Raw genomic sequence first — 27,825 nt, 5'->3', positions numbered from 1 at the left:
GTACAGTTATACATTGTTACAGGCGTGTACAGTATAGAGTAGATAAAGCCATCGACACACTGAACGCACTTCATATACATGAACATACTGAATGTATTGCTTTGAATGCGAGACTCGTCTTGGTTATGGATACACCATAATGTAAACAATCCCACCCGATTGTTATTTTCTCTTTCAAATAAAAATGATATGTATAAACAGACACGACGAGGGCAAAGCGAAGGCAAATATCAACACAAGTTTCATTGCTTTTGTAAGTAAAATCAGTTTTAAAGGTGCTTCTAATGTGGTTGCCATGGCACTGTGCTTTGTTCCCTCCCACGCTGTGCGGCAGACACCGCAACAGGATGTCAATCAAAATCTGGTCACTGTCATCCAAACTTTTCACTGAGCTCTGAAATCCCATCAAGTCTTCAAGTTATCCATTGTGTTTTCATTCTGTGTGTGTTAGTGTACGTGCTTGTGTTCCTCCTCCTCCTCCTCCTCCTCCTCCTCCTCCTCATCATCTCATGCTGAGATCTCGCCGCAGAAAATCAAGGGCAACAGCGAGGCGCCAGCGTGGAAGGAAGGGAAAGAAGAGCAGTCACAAGGGGAATGAAATGATGGTGTTTTGCTATGTAAGACATCCGTGGCTGCGAGAATGATTTTGTGACGCGAGCTTGGCGAGAACATAATGTTCAGGCTGCACTGCATGAATGATTCCCCGGAGGAAAAAAAAAAAAAGACTCCAAAGAGACATTTGTAAATTGAAACAAAGTCAAGTTGACAAGCTGACCTTTTCTGGACCCTAATGAGTGCTTAATCCTGGACAGAAATAATAAATAAATCTGGAGGGTTATGATGATGGCGGTGACTCAGAAAGTAAAGTTGTGAGATGAAGCAGGGTTTTAATATATGCAGTTTTACATAACACTCACAGGACTGTTTGTTAACCGCCATAACCAACATGACACATGACAGCAATTGACCTCACATGGTCCTTTAGGATTGTTGATTGAAAACACTGGTCACTGAGAGGTCTATCCAGCCATATGAGGAGGCCTCTGGTACAGCTGCTTCAATGACCTATGACCCTCCCACCTTTTATGAAACCCCCAAACCAATAAGTTAAAAAAACGTTTTAAAAGAGCATCAAGTAAAGGGACCTTATTTTGTGGCAACCACACTAAACATACATCTAGACATGTCTATATTTCTTCTCTAATAAATTACACAATAATATAATAATCCAAACCATGTTGACCCATGAAATGGCTATAAAAGTGGCCTCTGTGCACCAGTCACTGTCTGGAGGCCTGTCCGGCTCCTAGGGTCATGATAAGAGGAGCAGAAAGAAGGCATGATGGGGGATCTTGGCCTTTATGATAGGAACAGCACTCGGGCCTAATGGCCAACTGAGCATCAGGACTTGTGCACTCTTTCCATTGTAAGTCAGGCGGGCTGCATAGTTTGCGTGTGGCCTTTGTCATGTGGGTCACACTGAAGGAGGGCCTGGGGTTTGGTAAAGGGACAAGGGTGGAGCTCAATCAGGAAGTGGGCCAAGTCTTTAGTAGGGGGAGAAGAGGATGGGTGTGTGTGTGGCCCGCAGCGGCCCCGGGGCAGGCCGAAACAGTGCAGGGCCAAGGAAGGGGTTCTGGATGAAGGTGGTGGTGCCCACTGGGTGGCGCAGAGCCAGAGGGTTAGTAGCCATTGTGCACAGAGCTGGGTGGGTGAGGGGCCCGGGCATGAAGCCAGTTGTCAAGCTCTTGGTCAGCTGCTTCTGCAAGGCCAGCTTGGTCTGGAGAGGACAGGAGGGAGAACGGTGAGAAGTGAGAGGAGAACACAATGAGGGCAAACGTGTTCATCAAACTGTCCGAAACATAGAGGAATGCATTTTTATACATCGCTCCACACTAGATACCATCCGTAACTGTTAGCTTGTTGCATCCTCTCTATCATGGAACAAACAAACAAGTGTAATGATACAAAGAGTCTGAGGATAGAGCTTGAGCATCAGAAATGAACGTAATCAAGAGACCCAGCTGATGTCCATCAATGGAGTTGCAAAGTGTTTTACCCCGTTCTGCATTCTCATTTCACATTTTTATTCAAACATGACCCTCAATAGGAATCAACATAAAAACATGGGATTCTCAAGACTAATCCAGAATGTCACATGCATATTGAATGGCACATTAGAATAGACCTGTGCAGCATATTCTTCTCACAAGCCAATCAGAGCAGACTAGGCTTTTTGGGGAGGTTGACTTAAAGATTTAGGTGGTAAATCCGAGGGTTTTTAGACAGTAGGAGAAAAATAATATTTTTTTAACATTAAAGCATGTAAACATGTTCTAGTAGAAACCCCAAATACTAGTATGAACCTGACAATGAGTATGACATGTCCCCTTTAACAAACACGTGCGTTTATGTCATGGCTCCCAGTTTGAATTATTTCAGTTTTGTCCGTCAGTTTGGTGACTACTATAATACCAAAGAGCCTCAGTAGCCATTGCTATTTGTAGAGCAGCAATTCAAAATGCTTCATCCTTGAATTTGTGAACAAAACACAACGCTATAGTTACTGAATAAAACATTGGACCATGAACCCAAAAGCGAATTGATTCAAGCGGCAGATTGTATCGTCAGATTTCTTAACAAAGTAATCTTTAGCTTCCCCCTCTTGTCATCGGCACACAAAACAGAACATCAGGCTCTGTGATTGGATGAGTTCCATCAAAGCTGTAAAGTCGCCTAACACTGTCTGAAGGAAAACATGATGGTGTTTTTTCCTTCCAGAAACCAGGGCCACCTGGAATAGCTCCTTGCCCTTCGATACTCCATTGGCATCACCCTCGGTAAATAAAAAATGAGTAGCACCTCGTGTTAAATACTCAAACCAAAAAGATCAATCAGAACTATCCCTTTAATATATACATGATCTGTTAGTCCCCGGCCTCGTCGCCTAAAGTTCAGCCATTTGAAGCTCTCAACCCCAGACTCGGATTCTCCTGCCACTGACCTGTGAGGAGAGGGAGGTGAGATTGTACTGGCTGAAGGCTTTCTTCATGGCAGACACAGCCACGCCTGCATAGCTACTCCATCTTAGGTTCTGTTGGATGGAGGAGGGAGGAGGAGGAGGAGGAGGAGGAGGAGGAGGAAGAGTATGGGGAGAAGGAGATGGGGAGGTGTGATATGACAGGAAAAGACAAGTGATTAATGTGCTGATTCAGGCTGCTGATGTCAGAGCTGGTCAGTGCTATTCTCGACTAGTCTCAGGGTAGAGGACTCAACAGTGTGCTTAACCTCTATGACAGCATGCTGAGTCCCTGAGCTCAATGTAACCAGATCTGTGTCTGTGTGTGTTTCTTCTCTGTGTGTCTGCTTGAGCTGGGGTCAAACCAGTTAACTGTAACTGGAGATTAATTCAAACGGGGGTTAAAGAAATGCATTCATTCACAAGCTGGACTGAATTTATTCCAATGTTGGCACAGCACGTTGGTGTATATCTGCTGTAGTAGAAAAAGGCAATTATGTTTTGCCTTCCTCGAGTGTGTGCGCACTGTGCACGCGTGCATATGTTTTATTTGTCTGTTTCTTGATGCTGAGACTTACCGCTAAGCTGGTGCTCGGCTGGCTCTTGCTGTGGGGGGTAAACTTGGGTTTGGGTGGTTTTCCGGCCAGCCTATCCTTGTGCCTTCTGCTGTTCATGTGCTGCCGAGACCAGCAAAAATACCATCAGTGAGCTAACAAGCATCTGTTGCACCACAGTGGTACAACTTCAAATGTTATCTGCTGATTAATAATGGATATATTACACAGCGAGTATGACTGAAGTCCACAGAAATGACATCGCTTCACTTTCTAGGGCTGCCACACAATCTCCATCCCTGGCTGCAGTACTAACAGGCTTCTGTCCTCCTGGGATAGAGGTTGTTGATGTAAGGTCGTCCTGGGTGCTCACACATGCCAGCGTATCCTGTATCGTTCCATCATTCCACTGCAGCGTAGGTAAAGTTTCCAAGACAATCCCTTCACTCAGATGTCGTATTTAATGAACATCAAAAGGGGAGAAATTGCCTCCCAAAACTGGTTTGATGCCAGCGTAACCAGAAATTAAATACAGGCGGCATTAGTAGCTTTCAATATTGAGTGATAAATTAATGCCTGCTCACTGAAGGGCTTTGCAGTTAGTTATAGCATCAGATGTTATCTGTCTAATGTAGCAAAATAGCTGCCGCTGGAATGTGCTCCGCACTCGCAATCTGCTTTAAATGGTTTCATTTACGTGGCTGTAAATGAAAGTGCTGCTTTGATTGGAGCCGAGGTCTTTGAAATCCCATCATGCATATTAATCATGTTAACACACAGCATTTGTGCTAGCTTTTATACGTGCGCCATTCGAGGTCAGTCTGGTCTAAGTTCAATGTGCACTATCTCTTCATGCGTCAGGTAATTGCTAACCATGTGCAGTTAGTTCTGTGACCACATCATCCGTCTGTGGAGGTGAGCGAATTATCTGCTACATCTCCTCCACCGTCTAAAGTGATTGGGCAGGAGTGCGTCAACAGTGCTTTAATTTTAAAAATCATAGCGGGTAAGCGACACTCTCACTTAGTATGCCGTGACAAATCTGCACGGCTTCTCAAAGGCCCCACTTCCCTCCTCATCTTTCATTTCGTACAGCGCAGGAAGGAGAGGAGTGATAGCGCTTGCTGTTTTGTCCAATATTCGAATACTATAATAGCGAAACAGTTCAGCTCTCTTTTGTTGCGCTAAACGGGTTAGTATGCTGCCAGTGCTTCACATACACATTTCTGTCCATGTCTGTATCACACGATACCACCGATCATGTGAAGAATGACTCCACATCCATTTAGTTTGGACCAACTCTTTCTTTTACAAAAGCCTCTGACCAAACCCACACTGTAGATAGCGAGACATTAAACGGTGGGCTAGACACGAATACGCAATATGACTTACATCTCCGTGTTTCTTTTGACACTCACCTGGCTGAGCTGGGTCTCAGAGTTCACAAAGATCTCGCACACTTCACACTGAAAGTTCTTGCTGGGCACCCCGACGCTGCCTTTGCTCGCCAGCCTCTTGCTCTTGCAGCCCGCGCGGGCTGCTGCCACCTTCCCCCTGCGCCGAGGCAGAACACTGTGACCTTCCAGCATCAGCTTGTGCTTTGTACCTGGTGGAGAGAGGAGAGAGAGCCAGGCAGGTTTGTGATGGTTCACATTCAATAATCATACAGCCATGTATTTGATGCTCAGATGTCCAGTAAGAATGTAAACGCCTTGAATTAAAGCCTTTTTTAAATGTATTTTTACCAGTGTTGTGTGCTTCCAGTTGGGAGGTGGAGTTGACTGTGACTTTGCAGACAGGACAATGGAGGTGAGCCTTGCTCTTTTTGGGGTCCTTGTCCTCATCTGTTCGTGGCTCCTCCTTCACGCTGGACGTGTCCGCATTGCTGCCTGACTCAGTGACGGGTCCCACGGCCTCGATAGCCTCCGGGACCTCGGCGTCTGAGGCAGTCTCTGAGAGGTGTGAGAAAGGCGATACCTGTGGAGGGGATAGGGTGACCAACTCCAGAGAGGAAACCTCTGGTGTCCGCATGAGTGAACTGCTGGGACTCTCTTCAAGCTTTTCCTCCAGGTTGGCTGGCTCTTGGTCAGACTGGAGATCTGCATACAAGGTTAAAATAAAGGACAACATCAGCAAGTTGTGGTTCATTTAATCCTGCAATACTTGTATTGTTTGGCCAACGGGAATAAGCTGTGAATGCAACATAGACATAATATCACATTTTAAGCTCATATGGGGAACTTATTAGCGGTTGTTTATTTCCTCTGATGACATGCAAGGAATGAAATACCGTGGCCATTTTCGATTGCTCAGGTAAATATGTTAGTTCAATTTAGAATGTGTGCTGACAATATAACATGTTCATTTTAGAGCTGTGTGCTTCCCTATATACAGCTCTATCTTTTATGTAGCTACAGGAAACGTATGAGAAGGCTCAAAGTGGTTTACGTTGATACAATGAGGTTATTTCTTCAGGACTCCCAGATCACGGCATAGTTAGTACCGGTGGGAGTGAACCTAAACAATAAATGTATGTGCTGGACAATGAGCTAAAACTCCCTCTAAAGTATGAGTAATGAAAAAAAAAATTCTGTGACTAAATATTTTTTGGGTCATTTTTGAGTAATTAGTGGTAATGGCATTACTTTCTTTCAATATGTAATTCGTAATTGAAAATTCAAGAAATTCAATTCAACACTGATTATAACCTCTTATTTTTATTGCAGTTAATATAATACCAACTCAGCATGATGTCTGAAAAAAACAACAACGAGCCTTAATAAATCCTCATGTGTAATGAGCACAAATCTCTTTATATTGACAAATACGAAGTCGGCTAAATTAATCTTATCTTTTTACAATAATGTAGCCAACATTAAGAGTGCTTTTCATGCGCTCGCTTTGTGACATTTTCCGGTATAGTATCAGCCTTGGTTTAAAACAATGTGGCGCAGACTAGATTAGTGTCGGTCTGGGCCAGTAAATGCCATCAGCCTTCCCCCCCCCCCCCCCCCCCCCCCCCCCCCCCCCCCCCCCCCCCCCCCCCCCCCCCCCCCCCCCCCCCCCCCCCCCCCCCCCCCCTTTTTCTCCCTCACTATTCAAACATCAAGTGGACCAGGAGTCGCAGTCAATATAAACAAACCCATCGACCGCCGGGCCCGGGCCGATAAGTCACTGGAGTTCTATTACACATCTCCCCTTCACCCCAAGGCCCTCCCGAGGGAGTCACACACTTCACCCCAGAGCACTTTGCGCGACGCTCGCTGAATATCTCCATTTCATTTGGTGTGCTTTCTCCACCCCACACATTCACAACCCTCCCCTGTGCAACTCTGCTCCATTGATTTTCCCTTTTAAGTCTCAGTTAGTAAATTCATCATTGGAGATAAGGTTCTTCCTCTCTCATTCCCGTTAAAGAAAGAGAGCAAGATTAGACCGTCCCCTCGCTGTAATGAGAGTGACCCCGCAGGGATTTGAGCTCCTCTGTTGGGGATTGACGTGGGGGTATAGGTATGATCCTGAGCTTATGTGAAAGACAAGGCCACCTGAGAAGTCTGGAGGGGAGTGATATTGATCAATTGACAGAGGAAGACATGGAGGCTGGTTGGAATCAAACCCTCAAAAATCCAAAAGACTCAGATGCTGAAGGACCTCATTCAGCCAATAATAATCTCAGCTATCCCTGCTGAGGTTAAGATAAAAAAAAAATCCTCAATGAATTTACTCTGCTACTGGCCATTGATAAAGCACTCAACAAGAAGATTAATAATCATTACAGATATTTATCAAGCAACAGTGCCAAACTGGTCCACTCCACTAGTCCATCTCTGCAAGTAAAAGAAAGAAAGAAAAAAAAAAATGCTCATGATATGTAAACTTGTGACGATCTATCTCATAATTTTGACTTTTCTATTAGTGTTTTTATTGTTTATCATGACTAAAGTTTCATTATCTTTTTCCTTTCCTGGCAGAAATGTCCCTCCCTTGACTTTTCCCATTGGTTTCCCCAATGGAAGGATTTATTCTCTTATTATATTATTGTAAATTAAGGGTGTCGCAATAAACCAGTATTGACGTTAGCCATGATATAAAAAATGTATGTATACTTGTATTTTGTGTGCAATAAAAGAAACAAAGTGCACAATAACAAAAGTTGAGGATGAATTTGTTATCACCGTTGAATTTCGCTTTTTTCAAATTTGTTATAACCTAGATATCGGTGAAAGTGTTTTGATAAATACCAAGACGGTTCCACATACTCGCGTACACAAGCTTGTTTATCCATTTGTTAGTTGTCCCACTTGCTCTCTGACGATCTACATGATGAGAGAAACTGCCACCAACATTGGCAAACTGTCAGACCAAAGGCCAACATATTGGCAGCATAACAGGGCCTCTGCGGGGGAAAACTACACAGCTAAAAATGATGGATATTTGGATCAGTTATGGAGGCAATCATCAGTTTTCTTTAACTTGAAAAGAATACAATTCATGTTTTAACGGTCCAATTAATTATGTCAGGCTTTTAGAGGGCAAACACGACTGAAGAGACCTCAGTTCGACAGATTGATCCGTTGAGAACTTTAACCAAAGCCAAACAGCAAATGAATATGAATTTGGGACTCATTATGCACACACTCGCATACGCATTTAGACAGCGAGCACTCGGTTTAGCGAGCGAGCGCTGATCCAAGGCAGCCTCAGAACATAAACAACTTCCTGAGGGTGGAAGAAAAAAAAATATGGGTGCTTTAAATCATCATTGCTACGGCGACAGACCGAGTCCCCGTGAAGACGGTTTCAACAGCGGAGTCAATCAAAGCAGAGGGTGATTGATGCTTGTCACGACTGATGCAGGCCCTCTGTCTCTGGGCATCAGCCCGCTGCTCTCTCACTCCCTCCTTTTGTCGGTCTGGGACAAGGTTTCTAAGCATCGATTAGTCCCTTCACACGACTGAAGACGTCGTCTCTGCTCTTTTCCCGTCTTCACCCTCCTGTATTGATGAACTGTAGGGGAAACCCTTAATAACAGAATATCTCCAAGAAGTCAGAGATGCTGTTGGTAGTTCAAGATAAATTGACAACATGTAGGCCATCCCCGTCGGTGACGAGGTTGTGTTGGTATTACAGTTCAAGGTCCTGCATTTTGCAATTACATTTATATTATATTACATGAGTTCTGCTATCTCTCCTTGATAAAGGCTCCATCTTAATTACCAGGTCCATTCCACTGTGGCACTGGCCCCAAATAGGGATTCATAATTTGTTCTCGAGTACCTTAGAAAAGGTGCTCTTTGAACTCGATCCAGCAACTCCCAGCCAAAAGGTGGTATATGAATGGTCCAGGCCTCCGTTGTCTGAATATGCATTGTGGATATTTTAATGGAGCTGAAAAGGCTGCCCTTGTGGTTCTGGCTCTGTTTATTGTCAGCCAGACAGTTGTGTTATTGGTTCCTGATGGGAGACAATGTGGGCATTACCCTCAGACCGTTCCACCAGCCTTTAGTTTCATGGCAGACATAACTCATTTCATAGAGTGTTAATTTGGAACGCTATTCCATTACAGGTTGGCATTGTGGTGCATGCCAACACTGGCACGCACTGCTGCATTTTAATTTCACATTAGGCCAATCACACAATTGGGCTTATTAAAGAGTGTTCCTCCTCACAAAATTGGACTTGGAACTGTAAAATTATTCACAGCATAAAAACTAGCCAGGATTTCTCTACTTTCTCTTTCCCTCCATGCTGTCTTTCTCTCTCTTTCTCTCATTTCATCTTATCTTTCTCTTTCCCACTCATCGTCTCGTTTCGTCTCCAGCACTGCTTCCTTCTTTCAGCGCTCTCCTTTGCAACGGCGGAATATTAAAAAGAGATTTGATGAGAGTGTTATCAGGCTCTCAGTCTTTTGTCCACTTTCTCCTTTCTGAAGGAGACTGTTAGTGCTCAAGGCGAAAAGGTGTGCGTGTGTCGGCGTGTGTGTGTGTGTGTGCGCGTATCCACGTGCACACTAGCCTGTCTATGAGGGGAGGTTGTAAAGTACAAACGGTCTCCCTCTGCGCAGCACCATCATATCTCCTCTCTGATATTCCATTGAGCATCCAAGTGCATTTTGAATTCTGCTCAGATAGATATATTCTGCGGGGCAGGGTAAATGGAGGAGAGGAGAAGAAGGAAATTAGAAGAGAGGGAGGGAAAACTGCTCTCCTCTCCCATCACCTTGGATGGATAAATGAAAAGTGTGGACCCAGACGAGTGCAACTCGAGAAGGTAATGGGCTCACTCTGCAGGCAAAATGACATCGGAGCAATCTGTGCTTTCTCAGTTAAAGTTGCAGACTGTGGAAAAGTCAACGTTCCATATTCTGCTAAAAGGAAACCAATGCATTCCTCTTTCTTCATCAAAAGTTAAAATGTCTATATTTACAGCATCAATGTTAAAACATGTGAACTGTTTGGTGAAACTTTTGGTTTGATTTTGACAGCACCTAAAAACTATCGCCACTATTTTGGCTCCCTCTCAACTCCAGCCAGCACCGTGTGTCGTTTTTTTTTTCATGCTGCTTAAATACACCAATTCTAGGTTCTACAACTACCCTCTCTATCTAACCGAGATAGATGGGAGAGAGCAGGGGAGTCAAGCAGTGGAAATTAAGAAGCAAAGGGGGTAAAAACGAGCCCGGTGAGGCTTCGATCGATCTCGGCCAGCCCCTTTATTTACACAACATCTCTTGCTCCCAGACATCCCACAGCTTCGGAGTCCACCATCCATCACAAGGCTCAGGGACATGGGGCCGGGTCAGAGGGGTTTTAGGGGTATAGTGTGGGCTGAAATTGCTGAGGTGCGAATGCACAGAAACACAGAGGATAGGAGGGCGAGAGGGTGAAGGATAAGGTGTACAAAAGATGTAATCTCACCGAGTGGTGGATGGAACGGAGGGACAGAGATAAGGGAGGCCAACATGTGAGGGAAGAGGAGGAGGATGGACGCTGTCTATGACGTGAGGAGGAGGATAGAGTGATCATCAAGAGATGCTTTCTGTTTACTTACCCGCTCCCTCCATTGAGCTTATTTCCATGAGCACAGGAGGAGCTGCCTCAGACGTGAACGTCTTGCACATGTCTCGATCTCGTTCCCGGTCTTTGTCTCGGTCCCTTCCTGTGGATGAGGCCTCCCAGCTCGTCGCTGCCTGTTCTTCTGGGTCTCCATGGCCTTGAGCTTCCGGGCGTGCTTGTGGCCCTTATAGTGGGCCTCTGCTTGGTTCTGCAGAAGAAGAAGAAAAAAAAAACTGGTTAGGAGGGAAAAGCAAAAAGGAGTGTTCGACTCCATGTATTGTGTGCTGGAAGGACTGGAGCCCACGTGCAGTAAATGTTAAAATGCACGGCTGAATGTTTGCTCTCTTGCAGGCATACACCGGCTGCAAGGACGAGAGTCTGTTTCCACCTGATAACGGCGCTGGCACATTGGGAGGCCAGAGGTATAATTGCAAGCGTAATATGCAACAAGAGTGAGGATCCCATCTCCACGACTACCCTATTAATGTGCACCGTGAGAGTCAGCCTCTGCAAATCCTAGACAAGTGGCAACACACACACACACACACACACACACACACACACACACACACACACACACACACACACACACACACAGGAGGATCCAGCTTTCCCTTCACATTCTCATCATTCTCACGGTCCTGTTCAATCCGAGAACAAAGCCCCTGTTGTCCGAGCAAACGTGGATACATAGGAATAGCCTAGAAATCAATACAGAGATTACTCATAAAAAGCCAAAACAACCTCCAGGGATCAACTGGCTCCTGGCCTCGATACGACATAGTTATAGAGGGAATAAACAGCCGGCTAAATGAGGAGTTTTGTTTGAATTCAATCCAAAGTGTGAAAAACTATGTCCCCAAATAACACAAAACAAGACTAAGTAATATGGATATGTTCACACCCTCAATATTTAGGTGATACATGGATTAACAGTGAAGGATTAAGCATAAAATATACTTTTTTTCAGAAGGGTGTTTTGACATGTGGAGCTAGGTAAGTCTTTTCTTCCTCCGCTGCAATGCTTCCTTCCAAACTCTCATCCAGATTTAATTCTTCGAGAAATAAATCATGCAAATCCTCAAGTACAAAACATGTTGAGTAAAGGGTTTGGACTATATGTTGAAGGGATAATAAATAAACACATGCAGAAATGACTCCAAATAAAGCAAAATGTGGATTTCCATACATTAGGTATAGTGTGAGCAATAAATAAGATTGGTGCTGTGCACGGATCCGAGGTTCCAGGTACACCTACATGCTCCAACACGGCCCCATGCGTTAGCTCTCATGTGAACACCATGCAGCCCGGGGACAGAGTTAGACATGTACACTTCACATTAGCGAGCCTAATGGTGTGATATACTGGCAGCCTCTGAATAAAGTGGCTGTCAAAGTGGCTGTAAAAACAAGTCAGATACTTCAGCGCATCGTGTGACTGATCTGCCGTGAAAAGGCTTCGGAGATTAGCTTGATGTGACGAATTCAGCCAGTGCCTTCTTCACCACCAGTGTCTCCGTCCAATGGAGTGTCGGTGGAGGCAGCGGGACACGGTGTTGAAATGAGCTTTGGTTTTCACATCACCAGCAGGATACAGCACTCTTCTGAGGGATTCTCCATTGTCCAGTGATTAAGCAATCCTTCGGCTCAGAGTAAACATTGGACTGTATCTGGTGCACAGTGTGATGTTAAGTGGCCATGGAACATGTAGCTCTGGAATGGTGCTGAATCCTCTCTCCCAATTATGACTTGCTTGTAGCAAAAATATGACAAAGCCATGAAACAAAACAGATCTGCCAGTAGGTATGCTTAATTCATTTTGATTGTTGAAGTGCATGTTTCCCCGCAAGTCACTAAAAAGTGTAAGATTGGAGTTAATCATATATTGCATTTGATAAATGTGCCAGTCACAGTTGTGCTATAAATACCTGATGCCTAATTATGTTCTATTATGTCATCACAATGTCAGAATTTGAAATACGATGAACAAGAGGAAAGACATCAAATGAAAAATGTATGCAGGTACACGAGTCGAAGACAAACTAAAAATGATCTTTTTTTTTTTACGAGCGCAAACGCACGCACACGCGGCGCGTGCGCACACACACACACACACACACACACACTGCATGAAACAACATCCAAAAAAAACAACCTCAAGCCCTTTTCAGAAGCCATTGACAGACAAAATTCCTCCCTTCTCCTTGAAAATAAAAATAAAAACATTTAGAACCGAAATATCTAACACATATTAACATGCAAAATGCCTCCATAGCAACACATCCTCAAACCATTTAATTTCCTTTATTGGAAGCTTCACAGCAAAAAGGCCCAAGGCAAACAGAGGCCACTTGGCTACTGAGGTGTTCCTCTAGTGTGAAATTAAAGGAATACTTTGCCATTTTGGAAAATATGCTCATTGGCTTTCTTGCAGAGAGTCATATGTCTCTTCATCATAATGCCATATGGTGATAGTGATGACAAGACTCTTATCTGAAAAGTAATAGTCCGGCACACAACTCCCCACACCCAACAGTGATGTCACAGTGCACTGACACACCCTGGAGTCCACCGTCACGTCACTGCAGGTAGGTGAGCAGTTGAACCAATAGAGCCATTTAACAGCAGCTGAAAACTGATTTTCAGCTGCTGTTAAATCGCTCTTTAAGGTAAATGTGTGCTCATACTGAGCAACAGAGAAAGCTTACTTGTGTTCCCCTTTGAGGATTATGCACACGGATAACTGGGTATAAAATGTTAGAAAACTCAGAGGAGGATACACGGAGGTGTTAGCAAAGTATTCATGGTCTCGGAGAGACAGATAAAGCTACAGTCAGACTTGACACTCCTCTTTAAGTCAGGGAATGGGATTTTCTCTATAGTGGGCGAGGAGCACGTCTGAGTCTCCTCTCCCCATCAGCTCCCTGTCCCCTGTGCCTCAGCCCTTCTTTGAAGATGGAATAAAACATTTTTAAAAAGTGTGTCTCTGTGTGTGTACTTTACAGTGCCAGACGAGATGTCTTAAGGCCTTCTGGACTATTATCTATTTGTTTATGTGAATATGCATGAACTGTCATGGGATTTTCGCCTGTGCGTCTCTGTCTATGTGTGTGTGTGTGTGTGTGTGTGTGTGTGTGTGTCTGTGTGTGTGTCTGTGTGCGTGTGTGTGCTCGAGTGCGCATGTTTGCCAGCCTACAGTATGTGTGTGTTTGTGTGCGCGTGCTTGGAGTGGCAAGGATGGGAGAAATGGAACGAGGAGCCGAGAATGCAGCTTCCTGCTGTGGCTGCTGATTGTCTCTGCTCTTCGTTGATAAATGAAAGCTCTCCCTGCTGTCTAATCCCTCATACCAAAACAACACACACACACACACATTTTTTACTGAAGGGGAAACTTTCGACTTATATGTACACATAACTAGAAGAAAAAAACCTAAATTACCAAACTTTACCTTTTACATAAATGCACAGAAAGGGCTTCCACTTACTGTTTTTTTCATTTTGCATAGAGACACAAGGATTTGCTTATTCACACACAGACGAACATAGAGTCGGTGGGGATGATAAGGGCTTAAGTAAATGAGGGGCGGCCATATTTTCAAAAAGCGACATTCAAGAAGATAGCAGAAGCACAAAACAAACTAATTATGTTCTTTGAGGCTAGACACACTTTTTTGTACAGATTGCATTCAAGTTGTAAATCATCCTGTCTGGTATTTCGTCTCTTTCTCTCTCTCATTGTCCCACGCAATCTCTATATTTCTCATAATCACCAAGCCACGAAAACATTTCTTACCGTTGAGTTAAAGCGCAGGTGGCAAATGTTGCAGGAGATAATCTGTTTCTTCTTGAGGGGCTGAGGGACACCAAATGTGTGGTTGATCACTGCCTTCTGGACAGGGTCCATCTGAGGGACAGAAAGAAAAGGCCAAAACAAACCACATCAGTTCTATACAATTTTATTTTCCCAAATGAGAAATGTCTGTGGGGCACACATTTGAGGTTATTCCCCAGACAGACCAGACACGATTCAATCTTATATCCTTTAGTGCAGCTAGGGGTGGCCATATATTTTTTTATTTTGGGCCCCATATAAAGAAAAATACAAGGCAGTGAATGTGTAATTTTTAACCAGTTAGCATCCATCCATCCATCCATTTTCAATACCGCTTATCCTCATTAGGGTCGCGGGGGCGCTGGAGCCTATCCCAGCTGACATAGGGCGAAGGCAGGGGACACCCTGGACAGGCCGCCAGTCCATCAAGGGCAACCAGTTAGCAGAAATAGCTAAATATATATTTTTTGTTCATGGCCCTAGTGCCCACTGAAATAATTTAGCTACAACAGAATGTGATGGGGAAATAATCTCAGCTATTTGTGAACAATTGCTCTAATGTTGAGAAATATACCGAACAGAGACTGCAAATTCTTTGTTTGAGATGAAAGTTGGCTAAAAACTAATGCAGGTACAACAGTCCTGCAATGAACGTTATCTTCGCAATGGTTGAAATGTTATTGTTGAATCTGTTTTAGAGAGGTGATGTTTCAACTTTATGATCATCTTGCAGCTGGGAGTGCCTACCTGTGATCAGCTGATCAGGTTTATTGCATAAATCTGGAACAAATAAAAACATCACGCAGTGAATTAGCATGAAGTTCGTGACCCTGAGATGTGAGGGGGATTTATCTGTTCCAGGGACAGTGTGCGATACTGGCAACTTGACCAGTGGCCGTATTTTATTTAGTTACTTGTTATAAAAGAGAAAAAGCAGAAGTGCATTAAGCGTGCCACTGACGCACTTCTTATGACGCACTCGAGGGATAACCAGCTAGGATAAATAGCTAGCTCAGAGAGGAGGTGGAGAGGCCTACTTTATACATCTCAACTATATTGAATGCCAGTTAATTAAGTGTTGCTAGTGAGCTGTGCCAGATCGAAAGTAATTGTGACTGTAATAAGTACAAATGGAAGTATATTCAGGCTGATTGCAATGCTTTTCAACAAAAGATGCTGCTTTCCAACTACTTCTACTCTTTTCTGCGTTACAACAGTGGCGTCAATAGGTGCAATCAACGAGCCATGAGTGCAATTCAGTAGCAAGAATATGTATATATATATATATATATATATATATATATATATATATATATATATAGAGAGAGAGAGAGAGAGAGAGAGAAATCCTTGACCAACATATAAAAAGATAAACAGGGCTTGGCCCACTGCCTATAGATGATCATTCAGCAGTTTATACATCCACACACATAAAGACAGCCTCGTTTGAGAAGGTCTGCAGGTTAATGGCATTCGAACTAATGCTATTATTACTTTTATATCCTATTTCTATAAGACTTATTTTATGTTTCAAATGGCTTTTACGATGATAATATATAGATTTTATTTTCTGCTTTGATAACATTACTTTACAATGTCAATCTATACTCATTTCACACATACAGTCCACTAATTAGTTTAAAAAAGACCTCTCGGAGAGGAGGGGTTTGTGCACAGTGTGCTTGATTGACATCTCCCCTAGTCAAACAATACTCAGTATTTTTTTAGTATACATTATATTGTATGTGTGCTGTTGCAACAGTTCCTGTTTACACTTTAGTGACTGACTGATAGCATCTGTGCCTGCTATATTTAGTTTATAATTTCAACTTTATATGTGCACCTGAGTCCTTTGTGTTCAGCAATACAATTAGAAGAACACGTATTTTAATTTCAGCAAATCTGTGGCTAGTTAGCTATGTTGGCTCTTAATTGCAGACACAGTAAAGACAGGAGACATTCTGCTAGTGTGGAACTCTTTTTGCTTTGTGTGACTGTTCTCTGTGTTTTGATAGTAATTAAGATGTGTGTCACTTTCATTCTTCGCTCATGCATTGCAGGCAAGTAATCATCAGGGTTATCCCTGCTCTCACAGGGTGGAATGTATTACTAGAGCTCCATCTTTTTTAATTTAACATCCGGACCTTATAAATGGGCCTGAGCCAAGACGGGGCCCCACACTGTATTAGTCACAATGCACTGGTGTCCAGGATAGAAATGGTAACACCACGGCGCCGAAAAAATGTCCTTTTCTGAAAAATGAAAATACGATGCGAGTTTAATAGAGCTTTACACCCACCCAAAACGCAGAGATTTCTGTAAGGGACAGGAGTGTTCAGAGAGCTGCTGGGTGCCTATGACCTTTGATGCTTTAACCTTTTTAGAGATTGTTCAGAGTGTAATAATTGAAAGAGATCAAGTCGTCTTCTGTTTTTCAGTAACATACTTTTTTTCAGAAGGGTGTTTTGACATGTGGAGCTAGGTAAGTCTTTTCTTCCTCCGCTGCAATGCTTCCTTCCAAACTCTCATCCAGATTTAATTCTTCGAGAATAAATCATGCAAATCCTCAAGTACAAAACATGTTGAGTAAAGGGTTTGGACTATATGTTGAAGGGATAATAAATAAACACATGCAGAAATGACTCCAAATAAAGCAAAATGTGGATTTCCATACATTAGGTATAGTGTGAGCAATAAATAAGATTGGTGCTGTGCACGGATCCGAGGTTCCAGGTACACCTACATGCTCCAACACGGCCCCATGCGTTAGCTCTCATGTGAACACCATGCAGCCCGGGGACAGAGTTAGACATGTACACTTCACATTAGCGAGCATCAATCTGATGCTCAACTATAGATCAAAACCTACGCCACAGGTATCTATGAGTGATTCCTGTTAACCCCCCGATGTAGATGATGAGTTCAGCTTTAGCCTTCACGTTCTCTTCAGATCGGCACTGCAGGAGTATGTTTGTCCTTAACCCGGCGGCATTGGCTGTTGTTACAAGCCTCGCTACAGATCGTATTTAAATGTAGTTAGAGTTTCATTGTAATCCCAGTTATGCGACTGTCTAATACATTAGGAGTCAGTGCAGAGCAGAGGGAAGTGTCTGGAGAGGGTTTTTGGGGGACTAATTCAATTTGAACTGACTGCAGACAGTCCCAGAACGGCATACTATAAACAGTCGAGTGAAAGCCAGGGCTTCATTACAAGGTCTGCGTGCCACGACGACAGCTGATTTCATTGTGGCACCCTTCGGCGTGGTATCACATGTAACAATCATCTTGGATGTCTCCCCAGGCGGTCCATTCCGCTGCTCACTTTGCAAAACAGTGACCGCAGAGAGCGAAAGTTCTCACGTAGAGTTGGACCGCTCGCTGGATCTACAGCGGTGGCACTGCAGACAGCCTCAGTTGCCCAGAGATTAAGGATTGTTGGTGTATTGATGGCAGTCAGCATGGCGCGCTGCCTTGATTCTGACACACAAGCCGAAGCAACGTCAGATCCCTTCGTACCACACAAAGAGTGTGTGCCATGTCCAAGGCAGCTGCCTCTGTGCAAGAGTGCAGTCAAGAAGGCCAGGTGTGAGAGGGAATATAAACACACCTGACACTGGAACCTCCACGCTGAAGGTATATCTCTCCCTAAGGGCCATCTTGGCCTTTGTTGCTTTAGTTTGGCCTCTTCTGCCTGACTCAAAGCCACCTCTAGGAGCAACTGACTTTTCCCTTCACCAGCCAAAGCCAGACTGTTGAAACCTAGCTCTCCCACTCCTGCTGCCCTCTTTCCAGGAGGGCAGGCTGCACACAGCTATTTGTTTTAGGAACCGAAAGAATGTGCTCATTGTCCGGCTGCAGCCATCCTGAACCGACTGCTATAAATGAGTCTTTTGTCCGAGCCCTCCGTCCTCCCCCGCCATCCTGGTGCAGACAGAACTTATCCTGTGCCGGGCGGCTGAGACCATGATGGGGTTTAATAGTAGGTAGAAAGAAAAGAGGGAGAAAGAGACACAGAGAGAGAGAGAGAAGGGAGAAGGGGACGTAAGAAGGGACACCAGGGGAACCGGAGGGTATTTAGTTTTGGAGACAGGTGCATTCATCTTCTCCCCTGCACACATAAGGGACAACATGTGCCTTATCAGGGCTAAGAGAACTGCAGGGGCTCCTCGTTGAATGGACTTTGTGATTAATGTCACGGCTGCGCTGTGAGACTGTGTGTTATAGAGGCTAATCATCTCCTCCCGGGACTTGAAGCGACACTGATTTGATGCTATTTCCCACAGTTATCACAATTTCTGCCATTATGGTTGTGCTGAATTCCACGTCCTAGACTGCGACTTGTATTCTATATCACAATGACTGGAAAGACTGAAGATAATTGCAACTCTGCGAGTTTGATTTTTCTGCATTCATTCATATTCTTCTACAATAAACCGTTTTTTCCAAATTCTCAAATATATTTGCTGTGGGTCGCCACACATTGTTTATATCAGACCACCTGAGGGCTAGAACAGAATGGCAAGGACAAGATGTTGGTTTGAGAATAAAAACAACAGAGACAAAACACTGACCAGAGAGCTGCCCTACTGCCGCCACCTCTAATATAAATACATGAGGGTGTTCGAGGAATTAATGTTGCCTTTGCTGCCAGGCATGCTCAACCCTCCATAGGGCAGGGCAGCAGGACAAATGATGAACTGCGCTTCTCATAAAGCATTCGGAGACCCCGACGTACACATATTCACGTCATACAGCACATGTGTATCCACTCCCTCACAAAGTCAGACAGTGTGCGGCCCTACTCTCTCTCTCTCTCTCTTTGTCTCTCTGTCTCTCTCTTTCGATCTTCATCCGCTTGGGTTGAAAAGGTGTGAAGTGTATGCTGGAGCGAAAGCTGCAGCTTATGTTTCATTCACAGACCACGGAACTGGAGATGGTTTCACAAGCGAAGGGAAACACACACACACACACCACACACACACACACACACAACACCACACACACACACACACACACACACGCACAAGGACACACTCGTAAAACTAGAATCAAAGAAGCCAGAAGTGCCTACACACACACATACGCACACAAAACGACAATGGGGATAGCGCTGGTAAGTAAAGGATCAAAGATACAGGCTTTTAATTCCAGCCACAAGGTGAGCACTGAAGAGTTTGCTGCTGAGGCTTGAAACCAAGTAATAAGGGTCTCATCTGTTGAGATGCTAATACTGAGGTGACAACTGGGCTGTTCAGAGGGGACACACTGTTTGAATAAAGATTAGCATCACAAATTGAAGGTAAAGTCCCTGCAGAGACAGCGGGAGAGTTTATGGGATGAGTATTTGAGGCTAAGGTCTGGCAGAACAGCAATAAGGATGGTTTTATAGCCCTGTCTGTTTTTTTACCTCTCCCTGATCATGCGGTTGAGTATTCATGAAGTATTTGGATCACAACCCCGACCCATAAAATTAAGGTTTTTCCTGGCACAAAGTACAAAAAAATGTGACCATGTTTGTTGGGGGATGACATGACTTTTGATCATAACCACTGATGCAAGCATAAGATAAGAAAAGACTAAATGTTTGTACGATATTTTGTCAATATATGCTTAAGACCTTATGTTCCTTGTGGATAGATATACTGGCTCCACTTCATCTAATCGCTATATTTCCATGACATCAGGTGCCAAAGAGCCATCGCACTCACCGTGTTAAAGTTCGGGAAAAGGCTGAGGGGTGAGGATCCATTGAGTCTGAAGGGCAGGAGGTGTTTGAGGTCGAGCTGAGGCTGCAGAGGCTGCAGAGGCTGCAGAGGCCGTCCGGGCATGGGGAGGGATGCCAGAAGGGACCTGCCCTGGGCCGATGTACCTGGAGAACACAAAGAGATAGATGTGAGGACTTGTTAACACAGGGGGGCATTTCTGTCCCAGTGTGATTGTAGGAGTAGAACTGAACTGAAGGCTTCCAAAAGGTCAGGTGCTGCGCTCAGAGGAGGCCTGACTTTGATTTATTTGGTACCAGAGGCACCATTACACCTCCAGCTGACATCCAACATTGTACAATGTGTGTGTGTGTGTGTGTGTGTGTGTATTACTCTTCTTATGCAGACAATAGGAGAATGTACACAGGCACTTTTGCTGGAGATGTAATACTCCCATCACTCCAATTGCCCCAGGCTGAACCCCCAAGGACAAGACACCAGTCCTCATGGACGCACGCACGCGCGCGAGCGCACGCACTGCACCGCACACACGCACACACGCACGCACGCACCATTCATCATCATTTAATTACCGATTTATTGGCGAAGGAAAAGGTGCCTGTGCGAGGGGGAAGATGAGGAGATATCGGATTTCAAATGGACCAGGGGATGAAGAGATTTCTAATTTTCCGCTTGGCTGCGTTTCAGTGGACCAGTGTGCTCACTGGTGCACAGGCACTTATCCCAGCACCAGGATCAATCATCAGTGTCAGCTGCGGGTCACCGTGGCCACACCAACACGTATGCCTATCATGTGAGTCCCACTGCAACACCCCCCCCCCCCCCCCCCCCCCCCCCCCAAACAGTGAGGCGGTAGTACTCGATACTTGATGCGATAACACACACCGCAAAAAAGCAATCACTGATCTTACAATAATACCAGCGCCTTAGAAATACAGAAAAACAGTGGCCAAAAAAGAGCTGCTTCTTCTCAAAAAAAGGGGAGGGAGATGTGTAACATTTCAGAGACAGATGGTGGGGTTAAAAAAAAGGTAAAGGCAATTGACAAATTGCAGAACATTTTAGACAGAGGGTGAATACAGGTATAATCAGACAGACAGTATGAGAAAAAATATGTTTTTTAAATACAAGTATAAACCTGAACATAAGCATGGTATGTCCCCTTTCAGGTTATGAAAAGACCCTATAGTTTAACAAAAGCCAACTTTAATTATAGGTCTGCTGGACTATGCACTCATCCACTATCTCAACCTTTTTTGCATGCCCGAACAGAGTGATAGATGGGGAAATCTGTCAGTAGTCTGGCCCATGGCTTGGCAGGCTTGGTGTATAGTGGTTGGTGGGCGGTTGGGCTAAAAGACTCGAGCTCTGAGCATATGCTCCTCAGTGCTGGGCTAAAGCCTGCCTTTGCCACGTGTGGCTCTCCTCTGCTGTTTGTCTGACACCCAGAGAGATGCAGCAAAGGTTGGACGCAGGCAGCCTACAGACACGTGGGCAGCAGCCGGCGGGAGATCGCTCACACACTCAGCACACAGACACATTCACAGAGGAAGGGAAGAGGAGCCAAGTCTTCTCTTGGCAGGGCTATCAGAGGAAAAAGCTGGGCTTGCACGGAGGACGGTTATCAGCTGATAGTTCTTCCCCACCTCTCTGTGACTCCCTAGGCAGCTTATTAAATCAGGTGCTGGCTGTTTGCCTTTTTGGATGATAACGCTGCCACGGAGGCAGAGCCCGAATCCAGGCTTGTACGACAAGTGAGTGAAGGCGTGTATCTGTGTGTACGCTTTGCTTCTTGTATGTACTAGACCAGTATCACACGCACACACACAAACAAACGCCGCAGCAGAGCTGCCTACGCACCTTTGAAGACCAGCAGCTCCCGGGGCAAGAAAGAAGTCAATATGAACACAGTCACCTAACATACACACACACGGCACATATTGCGTTAGATTCCAGTACACTTTAAAGCAAAGCAACATGCATTTCTCAAGCATATTTTCTTGTGATTTTCAATGTGTTTTTGTGTGTGTACGAGCAAGTTGGAAGGATGGCTTATTTCAGCCTGCAGCCCCCGATAACCTCCTTCTCTTACACTGCGTCATTTTCCACTCATTGAATGTTGTGTGTGTGTGTGTGTCTGAACATGTGTATGCGTATGTCATTATGTGCACATATGCTCTTTCTGTCCAGAGCCATGTCTGCTGCGAGGCTCAGTTTTATTTACGCCTCAGTTGTGGTCCGGGGTCCAGACAACCACTGGCAGTTGAGGCAAGGCTTGAAACCAAATGTCCGGCCTCTATTCCTCTCCCAGATGACTTTGCTAACGGATATGACTGTGTCCGTCAGTCTCTCCCTGGGCAGGCCTCCTCCTCGTCCTCCTCCTCCTCGTCCTCCTCGTCCTCCAACCATCACAACAACGCATTCCTCCCTCTCATGACTCACTGGGCTTTGTTACACAACAGCCACCGTCACATCGCATCTACTCGGATGTCTGTGTGGTACATCCGAGCCCCAGAATTATTTTTCTCCTTGCACATATGAGAAAATAATGGATTCCAACGTGCCCGAGCAAACATACTGAGCCTTCCTTCCTCATTACTCTTCTACTCTTACATAATTAGCAATTCAACATTTAGGCCTTCCACTGTAATTCTCTTGCCATCACTCCCTTAGGTTTCTGACAAATTGCCTTTTCTCACATCTAAATACTTACGCCCTGCCCCCGTGCTCTGCGTATCCCTGCAAAGTGCTGCTGAGCGGCACAGGAAGCAGAGAGTCGGGTGGAGAGAAAAGCCTTTCTATTTGTGGCCCAGTGTAATTATGTGGGATATATGCTGGCACAGCAGGGTCTTGGAGTTGGTAGAGTTGATCTCCACTTTTTCTTTCTGACTGTTATAGCCTCTCAAAAGATGCAACACAATTTTGCTTCGTATGATCTTGTTTAAAACAGCCACTTTGAGTCCTCCAAATAAGAGCAGTTTGTTTGAGCAAGATAGCCCTAATACAACATATACTGTATATACGCTCAAGCACAGACTGTACAAAGTGGACATAGCCACTGTAAAAAAAATGTAGGTGGCCAAAATGTTCCAATTACCTTTCGTGAACTGGAAACACACGTAGCAACTCGTCAATCACAAGGTAACCCTGCCCTAAAGCATACTCCATGGTCTATTTGACTCTAAATGGGACTGCTATTTACTTCATGAGCGTCATGCTGTATTGAAGAATACTTAAAACTAACAATTGAGACCATAAACTCGTGTTTACTATGTTTACTGAGGAAGTAATACATCAAGTGAGAAGTAGGGTCATTTTCTCATAGACTTGTATACAATCAGACTTCGTTTTGCAACCAGAACAGACAACCCCCGATGCCCATTTGAAAGAATGCAAGTTTAAGCAGAGGTTGCTGCCTGCTTCAAGTTACTAAGTCCTCGAGTGGTTATTGTCATTATGACGAGAGCGAAGGAGGGACGAAGGTGAGGTTACTATGGAGCAACAAAGTCCACTTAGAGAGAAGGTTGGGGTTAGTTGGATCAACATAACTTTGGATTTTAACACAATAGACAGCTGCTCGTTTCTGTTCTTTGGGTTCTGGTTTTTTCTTCAAACATTCGAACAGGAAAAATAAGTCTTTTCCGGCAATTCATGTTTATCACCGGGAAAAAAAATTGCGTCAACTTATTTCTCATCACCTAGTTTCAATAGTTGTAGACTACTAGTATGACAGAACTCTCTTTATCGTCATTCGTGGCGCACACAAAAGGAAACATCAGTGAAAAAACCAGGACACTGTGCTGCTGCTAGCGATGCGCCCTTGTGGATCCCTGAGGACACGCATGACTTTGGCTGTAAAAAGACAAAAGGCTGCTGTGTTGAGGATAAAGTAACATGCAAGCCCCAAAGACAGCGTGGTGAAATCCTTTGTGCGGTTGTAAAATAATACACCAGCGGAGGAGTTTGTGTGATCTAGTTTTGTGGGATTTTTTCTTGGTAATGTGATTGTGGGATTGCCGGGATAAAAGCTTTTGATTTCTGCAAAATGTAAGGGCATTATTCACCACATCTCTGCTGCTCAGCCGTGAGTGCCTGCCTGCTGAGAAACAGTTGGACTGCCATCAGGCCTCCGATCTCATTATCCAGCTGTGATAGTGAATATCTACACATCTAAACTCGAATGTGGTGGACAGGAGAGATTTGCATGGACAATTGCTGACGGGTGAAATGATAAGCACTAAGTGCAGGCATAATGGGAGCATGATTACTCTGCACCATGTGGATGATTCTTTTGTCAGTTGCCAAGAACATATAATAACCTCTCTTTTTGATGATGTTTAGCGCAGTCCTCACACGCCGGTACCAAATGTGTCGACACTCGAGTCCTGACACACACACTCAAGAGTCATAACACGGTGTTGCTCATTGTGCATCTGCCCCACTGTTGCCACGCGGTTTCACCATCCCCCAGCCACCCCGCTAACTTCCCAGCAGCCACTGCCCTGCCTCTGATGGGACTGGATCTGACAGAGCAGGAAGAGCCGGCAACTACAACCCTACACATTAATATAGAACTGGAGCCCCTTAGTTACAATAACCCAACCAACAGGAGACTTTTTTTTACCAAGGTATGAAATAACCCAAGACATGCTATGCATACAAATGGCTTCCTCAGATACGCTGCGGCTGGAAATTGTAAATTGGCCTCACTTAAGGCCGTTTGAGGGCATGAAATGACATTGCACTTCCTCTGGATGTCCAAATGTACTCCACTGAGAGACACAGAGAGAGAGACAAAGAAGGGGTGGGGGGAAGAAAAGTGACTCTTAACAGCCAATTAGCTTCCGCTTGATCAGGAGGTGGTGGGAGGGCCACCGTGGGAACCATTATAGCATGGAGGGAGAACATTAAGCATAATCAGTTTAAATTAAAAACTGCTGCTTTTTATTCCTCTCCATCCCCGTCCATTCCTCCCTCAGTTCTTTTCTCCACTGATCCCTAGAATATGATGATGATCTGCAGACCTGAGTTTAATAAAATAGGGTGCTACAGCACTGATTACATGAAAACAAGATGATGAAAGAACTTTAATCAGGCACCAATTAAGCCAATTTGATTGGTTCAAATGCATGAAACAGACAATAATGATATGAGTCTCTACAACTGCCGTTATGAACTCATCATGATGCATGCAGTCATTCTAAATACGAGACTCAAATCTAAAAAGTGGCCAAATAAACACATTACCGAAGCTGCTTTTGCATTTAAATTGAGCTTTTCTGAGATTTATTTGTCTGCAAGCCACTTTCTTGTTTCAGTAGAGAAACTTAAACTATTCTCAATGGCATGAAATTTAAAATGTCCACAAAGACCCCTTTTATTATACCTTCCTTTCTCTCCCTTTCTTGTTTCCGTACCTTAAAGCCTTTAAAGTTGTTTATTTGAATCATATTTTTTCTGGGTCACTCCACATGCCGCGCTGGCTGCACTGTGACTTTATGTTGTGTACTGGGGTGTGTAAATTAATGACTGTGCTGCACATGGCCGTTTGTATTCCGATGTGTGTGCACCAGACAGATACAGTTTATTCGGGAAATATGTGCAATATTCGAGCAGAGCAGAGCGAGGGAAGAAGAACTTGCAGGAATCTAATAATCTACATGGTAAAAATGTAGGCGGTGATATTTCCAGCAGAGATACTGGAGTCAGTCTCTAATAACATTGTGAGGATTTTTCTTGTGAGAAATATATTTAATCTCAGGACTTCCTTTCTGTGACCCTTTTTGAAGATAATCCGCTCTGTAGTGAAAATCTGAAATAAACGTGGTTGTGTCCTCCTTTCTCTTCCTTTTCCCAGGATTGCAGGAGGTGGCAGATTGCTCCATGTGGCCTGATTATATGCAAGGCTAAGCACAGTTTGCCCCCCCCCCCCCCCCCAACTGAAAATAGAGCACTCTCTGCAAAGGAAGATGACTTCTAACTTTTCTTTCACATGCAGCTTTAGGAGAAATCAGACCCTGAATCTGTTGAGTTACATCTCAGTCAACCTCCAAAATCCCACCTCTAGTCAGTCAGGCCTCTGCTCTCCTCTCTGGCACAGTTCTAATCATTCTAGCGCTTTGTTAATCACAGACGACACAATGAGAAGGAGTGAGATAAGAATGCACGAGAGCCCTCATGCCGCTCCTTCACAGCGTGGATACGATATAGAGGCTGTTCTACAGCTTATAAATCAAATATGACCTGACATTGAAGTTTAAAAGAGATCGATATTCAGCCTCCGGCTTCAGCTGTGACGCTTCCTCATCAGAGAAAGATATCAACCGTTGTCTGTTACCCGCGTTGATAAACAACCAGGTTCAAATTCAATTATGGGAAGTACTGTGCACTAAGAGAGGTAGGTCAAAAAAGACCTTGACATTACTGTGTCTTTTACACGTTGGCAAAAAAAAAAAAGATGATTAACAGATAAGATTCAAATAAATCATTTCTAAATTCATTATTTGACCTCAAACTACAGAAGAAATGTCAGCGGTTTGTTTGTGTCGACATTGTTTGCCTCAGCAGGTTGTCTCGGCAGTCCGACGGTGGTAAAGGGACCTCGTAGAGATGCTTCTTCTCCCGGGCAGTGTCTATAATGACTTCTGTCAGGCGAGCAGCGAGCAGCGAGTTGCTACCGAACCCAACCTGAGCAGAGGCAAAGCCCATCTGTCAAGCTGAGACGATAAGCCTGGAGCCACCCAGAAAACAAATTGCTCAGCTTCCCCACTGTGAAGCCCTACGAGGCAGACGGCCACGGGCGGGCAACAGAGATGCTACTCCTGATGCCACGCGGGAAAAAAAAGAGGAGGAGAAGGGAAATATCAAACACATTAATCTATGCAGATGGCGCCGATGGCCAGGCATTTATCTGCCGAAGCAGCAGCTGTACACAGAACTTCAACGCGGTGATAAACAGCAAAATAAAGAGGAAGAAAAAGAGAAATATTAAGAAGATAAATGTGTACGCCTTAGGGTGAGCAGCTTTATCAAGTCACCCACACTTTCTTAATCTCCTCCCTTTTGCCTAGCAAAGATAATGACAGCTGTCGGACCTTTCCCTCTAGGTGAAAAACAACTTTTATGACAATCTGTTGAAAAGGTGGAAGATGATCAAAGCCAGAAAACTATGACAGTTTTAACATCTGTCTGAGAGAGTCAACGCTGGCATCATCGTCCTTCCATTGTGATAACCAGCATAACCAACTTGCAGTGGCGCGTGAAAAAACCCAAATAACCTAATTCAGAGCCACGCCCACACATATGCAAACAACTCTGGGCTACACGACTTCGGCAGGAGTGACAGGAACTCAGATGAGGTTCATTTCCTCAACACATTGAGTCATTTGTGGAAGTGGCAACATCGTTTTTTACATGAATAAATATCAGGCTGGTCAGCCAAGCGTCACACAGCCATCATGCCAACTGTGACAGGTCATTATAAATTGATTAGATATGGTGGGCGGGCCGAGATGGAAGTGCTGTGCAGGAGAAAATAAGCAGAAGACAGAGGTTGCTTTCTAATTTTAACTCCTCGGCTGATGAGTTGAGAGGAGCAAGAGAGGAAGAAAAAAAAAATCACTCAGACACAAAAGGAGGTTTCGAG

The 27,825-nt window shown here is 44.4% G+C and overlaps 1 protein-coding gene across 1 annotated transcript in view; it reads right to left on the bottom strand.

Annotated features, from left to right (window-relative positions):
- Positions 1-870: 870 nt before the first annotated feature.
- The window catches only part of znf385c (zinc finger protein 385C), a 93,148-nt gene continuing 66,193 nt past the window's right edge, over positions 871-27,825 (bottom strand). Inside the window, 9 exon segments of the mRNA XM_034540438.1 lie at positions 871-1,777; positions 3,002-3,091; positions 3,595-3,693; positions 4,989-5,176; positions 5,316-5,669; positions 10,621-10,746; positions 10,749-10,833; positions 14,419-14,529; positions 20,166-20,326. Coding sequence (XP_034396329.1) covers positions 1,547-1,777; positions 3,002-3,091; positions 3,595-3,693; positions 4,989-5,176; positions 5,316-5,669; positions 10,621-10,746; positions 10,749-10,833; positions 14,419-14,529; positions 20,166-20,326 — 1,445 coding nt within the window. The 3' untranslated portion in view covers positions 871-1,546.

The sequence above is a fragment of the Cyclopterus lumpus genome, chromosome 8 (genome assembly GCF_009769545.1).
Source record: "Cyclopterus lumpus isolate fCycLum1 chromosome 8, fCycLum1.pri, whole genome shotgun sequence".
NCBI lineage: Eukaryota > Metazoa > Chordata > Actinopteri > Perciformes > Cyclopteridae > Cyclopterus > Cyclopterus lumpus.
This window is presented reverse-complemented; position numbering and strand designations above follow the sequence as displayed.